Below are 6,000 nucleotides of genomic sequence, written 5' to 3'. Positions count from 1 at the left end.
TATACATAATGAAAAAATATTAAATTATTCTATAATTTGTATAGAAATTTGAAAACATCTTATATTGTCAAGTTTCTCCAAAACATAAACGGAATAAGTAAATGTTTAATGATTTAAATTCGGTAAAAAGTAACTTTTTTTTTTTTATAATAATAACTTTATTAAAACTCTTCCCAAATGGGCAATGGCCAAGGCCTTACAACGAAGAAAAGCCCAGTTACAAAATATGAAACCGCCGGAAACTCGCCGGAAAAACCAGAACGACTCGGCCCCTGTTGATCACCGTTCGCAGAGACACCAAACCTTAGATCTAGCGAAATCAAGGCTCACAACTTCGTGGCCTCATCAGAGGAACAAGATTGTCGGTGGAAGATTTCGGTTTCCGACAGCCCTCCTTTTCCTCCGATGAACCAACCCGCCACAAACCTCCTAGAAAGTTAGTGTCTCCGACGAGACGGTTCGACGGCTACGAATCCCGACCTAGCAACCCGTCGCGCTTGGGGCTATCCTCGCTCTTCCATCTCCGTGAAAATCCGGAATCCCTAGGTCGTCAAGTCTCGATTCGGACAGTCGGTACACCTGGTCCGGCGGATCTAAAGGATGGTGGCTCACCCAGTACCTTTAAATCCGACCCTCGCATCAGCCATCAAGGATCAAAGACCCTCCGCTAGCCACCTGTCAACATAACACAAATCCACCTTACCCCCACCAACTTCCACCGTGGACGCAGCCTATGGACCGGCGGTTGAGCCTGAGGAACACCGACACAACTCCCAGCGTCCTTAACCGAGAGGCAACTGCATCAACACTCCTCCTCCACCCTTCTATAGCCACATCCACATCAGCATGAGACACCACACCACTGTTGTCGGAGAGACAAGACGACCCACTCCTGGACCACCTTCGATTAAACCAGCTTCACCGGAAAAACTTGATCGAGATCTCAGAAATCGCTTTCAAGAGAGAGAGAAAACTCGTATATCGAAGCAACGATTGTGCTTTTTCGAAGAACGTAAAAAGTAACTTTGAGTCATGACTTAAAGATAAATTAAGGTTTTAAATTTAAATAATTAAAATTATAAAATAATATTTTAAAAATATATATATATATTTTAGAACGACAATTTTTATTAAACAGAAGAAATTCATTCTTTAGTTTTTTGGTATCGCTTACTACAGTTTTTTTTTTTTTTTTTTTTACGGTTTGAGGATCACCAATCATACTTTTTAATTTGTTTTGTATGTCATTTGTTTTGATTTCTTTTTAGTTTTTACTACCTCTAGAATTAACTATTCTGAAATGAAAATTGCTTAATTTAAAAAAGCTCTATTTTGGGATGAATGAACCAAAACAAATTATATTTAAAACAAATGTACGTAGTACGAATTAAATAATTCTATATATACACCTACTTGACACTCCATGACTCTTCAGACAAGTCGGTCCACTAATTCAAATTTTTTTCCTCTCTTCTCTCATTCCAATTATTATTTACTTTTTCCACCCAATAAAGAAAAAACATGCATTCACTTCCGGTGATTCCCGTCCTCACCGTACTTACGGTGTTCCTAACATCACCGGAGCTAGTCATCGGATACCGTCCATATCCACCAAAAACCAACGGCTCCGATCAAATCTTCGACGCTTCAAAAAAATTCGAAGGCTCATCGAATCTCGTCCGCCTCCGCTACCACATGGGTCCAGTCTTAACCAACAACATCACCGTTCACCCAATCTGGTACGGCACGTGGCAAAAATCCCAGAAAAAAATCATCCGTGAGTTCATTAACTCAATCTCAGCCGTTGGATCTAAACGTCCTTCCGTTTCCGGTTGGTGGAAAACCGTACAACTATACACTGACCAAACCGGATCTAACATTACCGGTACGGTTCGTCTCGGTGCAGAGAAAAACGACCGGTTTTATTCTCATGGTAAATCACTTACCCGGTTATCGATTCAATCCGTGATAAAATCCGCCGTCGGTTCAAGATCTCGTCCGTTGCCGGTTAATCCCAAAAGCGGTTTATATCTTCTCCTCACCGCCGATGATGTCTACGTACAAGATTTTTGCGGCCAGGTTTGTGGATTTCACTATTTCACGTTTCCGTCGATTGTTGGGTTCACGTTACCGTACGCTTGGGTCGGAAACTCGGCGAAGCTTTGTCCCGGAGTTTGTGCTTATCCGTTCGCCGTACCCGAGTATATACCGGGGTTAAAACCGGTTAAATCCCCGAACGGTGATGTTGGAGTAGATGGAATGATAAGTGTGATAGCTCATGAGATTGCTGAGCTGGCGACGAATCCGTTGGTTAATGCTTGGTACGCAGGACCCGACCCGGTGGCTCCGGTTGAAATAGCGGATCTTTGTGAGGGTATTTATGGAACTGGAGGTGGTGGTTCGTACACAGGACAGATGTTGAACGATCATAGTGGTGCCACGTATAATGTTAATGGGATCCGACGGCGGTATTTGATCCAGTGGTTATGGAGCCACGTGGTTAGTTACTGTACCGGACCCAATGCGCTTGATTAGTAGTGAAATGGTTTGGTTTATTGTGTTTAATTTTGTATTTTGGGAAGGGTAATTTTGTATTTTGGAATTTGAGCTCGACAATGTGGAATTATGATCAAGAATGGGGTTTGTGTCGATGCATAATTAAAATTAGTTAATGATAGTTAAGGTTCTTGATTATGTGAAAAAGTCACTTATGTTGCTTACCTTTCTTCTTCTTGTTGGAACAAGGCCAATCTTAATGCAAAATATATCTTTGTTTTCAAATATTGCTGATCGTATTAATTTAATTAGATTGGATTTTGCACGAGTTATTTTCATAAAATTGATTTTATTTAACTTAACTGATTTTCGTTAATCATTTCGAAATTCAGCTTTTGCCTAAGGGCATCTCCAAGGCTAAACACCATTTTGGTGTTAAAATTACACCATTTTAATGTAGTTTTAGCACTAAAATGTTTTTCCTCTCCAACCACAACACCAAATATCACGCTAAAAGAATATAATCTAATATTATCTTATTAAATTAAAAGACTTCTTTTATTATTTAATAGTTTTTATTAGTACTTATTATTATATAATTACATCACATAATAAACATACTTACATTAAAATATATATCTAAAAATACAGAATAATATTACTATTTTCATACATAATAATATAAAAATATCATAATTAAATAAACTATTTCAATACATATAATATATTAGTATATCTATTCATTTTTCAATTTAAATCTATTCACTTTGTAATTTTATATTTCCTAATTTAATTATTTTATTGATAAAATAATTGAATAGTGTTTAGAGTTGTGAATAGTAGCACACCAAATTTGGTGTGATACTGTAGCATCACACTAAAATAATGTGAATTTTAAAGTTCCATTGAAAAGCTTTTAGTGCAAAAATTACACTAAAATAGTGATTTAGAGTCCCATTGGAGTTGGCCTAATGATTGCAATAAACATTGATTTTATGTCAATTATTGAATTTGAAAAAGGATTTCAATATGTTTTTGATAAAGACAGTTAGTTTGTCCCGCTAAGCCTTAATTATTTTTGCGGTTTATGGCAGATCATCCTGCAAAAAGACTCATACAAGTTGCAGAGAAAAACTATTGTGGAGTTCAATTTTATTTCATAGTATGATAATTTTAATAAATTGATAATTTTCTGTGGATAAAAATAAAATGTTTCCTAAAAGGTTAATAGTAAAATTTATAATTAAGCAGTTATATCCTAAATGAAAACAGACAGTTAAATTATTTATTAATTAACCTCCACAAGTTATATTCTAAACCTAAACTATATTACAAGTTATATCATGTATGTAATGAGTTTTAAGTCAAGATTATATTAAACTGTTTATGTGTCACAAAAATATGATATTTAGAGTTATAGAGTATAGAAAGAATGATAAATCATATAGTTATTGAATTTATAGTTATATGTAATTAAGTGGATAATTTAATATCTTGAGTGTCGAGGTTCAGTTTCACCCTTAGAGCATCTCCAATGCTGATCATCTCTATATTTTCTTCTATTTTATTGAAATTTTATTTTAGATGAAATTTTGCTCCAATGTATTCCTCTAAAATAGAGTTTTCTCTAAATTAGAGGAGAGAGACAATAGAGTAATTCATTGGATCTCTCCTCTATTTTAGAGGAAACTCTATTTTAGAGTGATACATTGGAGCAAAATCCCCTATAAAATAGAGTTCGTAAAATATAGAGGTGGACATTGGAGATGGTCTTAGTACGAATTTGGTGGGAGATATTTTCTCTAGATATCAAGTAGGAAAACAAATTCAGAAGACAACAGGATAAATCATGAAGTGTAAGGAGATATTTTTTGAGGAGTGAGGAGGGTAGGTGAAAGATCCAAACCTAACATAATTGTCCTTTTAATGTTTTTCTTTGGATTTGTTTTGTTTGCCTTTGACAATCAATCATAACTTATTTACCCTGATTTAAGGCAATCTTGTTTACTTTTTTTTTTTACTGAGGTAATCATGGTATAGAGGGGTCATTTTCTTTAAACATTTAAATGGTACAAAGAAAATTTCTTTACAATCTACATAATAGAAGCACTACATAAACTCTTACCAATGAATAAACTTTTACCAGAGTCAGACAAGTTGTCTGAAACAAATACTACTATTTTCAGTCTAGCTAAAACTCAAAGAAATAAACCGGGCCTTGTGGCCTAGTGGTAAAGGGGTCACAGCTGTGACTTCCGCCACCAGGGTTCGAGGCACGGCCATTGGCAGGTTTACATAGGGGAATTGTCAGCTTCGTGGGATTAGTCCTTGGGCCTAGGAAGTCTTTGGGAGACCCGCGGTTATTCAAAAAAAAAAAAAAAAACTCAAAGAAATAAACTTTTACCAGAGTCAGACAAGTTGTCTGAAACAATTACCATTCTCAGTCTAAAACTCAAAGAAAAAAAAAAATTAAAATGTAATGTATGAATTTAAATTGAGATAAGAGTAAGAAAAGGTAAAAGAAAAAAAAAGAGAAATACAAAATGTAAAAGAAAATCGTCAAACAGTTTGTTCATCATAAGAATCCTATTAGTGTTTTTTTTTTTTTGATGAAAAAAGAATTCTACTAGTGATAATTGTTATATCTTTAGAATCCTATTAGTGATAATCCTATTAGTGTTTTTTTTAATCATTAGAAAATTTTTGGTTAAAAGTGTTGTTATATCTAGTATATATCACAGCCATTGCTTTAGCATGGATCCTTCCTATAGATACGATCATCATAGTTTTGTGAATATCAGAGTAGCACCCAAGTTCTAGTTCTGATCATTGTTGAAGCACATACTTCAATTTATTTGTTTGATACGTGTGTTGTTGTAGTAATATGTGTTTTTGAGTACATGAAATCACGAATGCATACGCGTGTAATGTAGTCAATATTTAATAGATACATTGGTGGTGTTTGAACAACGACGCTATAGAAAGATTATGAACCGATACATTCTTATTCACATATGGTCTCATATTTATACAAGAGGTAGAGAATCTAATCTTAACATATTTGATTGATCTCTGATATATACGAATCTTATAATATCTATACTAATATGCCCCCTCAAGATGAACGACGCTTGCGGAGTCCAATCTTGTCAATTAACCCTGTAAACCGAGTACGAGGTAATGGTTTGGTTAAGGCATCCGCGAGCTGGTCTTCTGAGCTGATGTGAGAAACACGGAGAGTCTTGGCCTGAACTTGTTCACGAACAAAGTGGTAGTCAAGCGCTAAGTGTTTCATACGAGAGTGAAAAACTGGATTTTCAGAGAGATAGGTCGCACCAATGTTATCACAGTAGAGCACCGGAGTGGAGGAGACGGGAATGCCGAGTTCGGACATGAGAGATAGAACCCATTTGATTTCCGAGGCTGCTTCTGTTAGGGCTCGATATTCTGCTTCAGTCGAAGACCGAGCCACACCGGTTTGTTTCTTAGCCGCCCATGAGACTG

The 6,000-nt window shown here is 35.7% G+C and overlaps 1 protein-coding gene across 1 annotated transcript; it reads left to right on the top strand.

The window, feature by feature from the left end:
* The first annotated feature begins 1,425 nt into the window (after window positions 1-1,425).
* Window positions 1,426-2,781, top strand: LOC9300195 (protein EXORDIUM-like 3). The gene has a single exon (XM_002865820.2). The coding sequence runs from the start codon at window positions 1,522-1,524 to the stop codon at window positions 2,533-2,535; it is 1,014 nt and encodes a 337-aa protein (XP_002865866.1). The 5' UTR covers window positions 1,426-1,521; the 3' UTR covers window positions 2,536-2,781.
* Window positions 2,782-6,000: the final 3,219 nt, after the last annotated feature.

This window comes from Arabidopsis lyrata (assembly GCF_000004255.2).
Source record: "Arabidopsis lyrata subsp. lyrata unplaced genomic scaffold ARALYscaffold_8, whole genome shotgun sequence".
NCBI classification, from domain to species: Eukaryota; Viridiplantae; Streptophyta; class Magnoliopsida; order Brassicales; family Brassicaceae; genus Arabidopsis; species Arabidopsis lyrata.
This window is presented reverse-complemented; position numbering and strand designations above follow the sequence as displayed.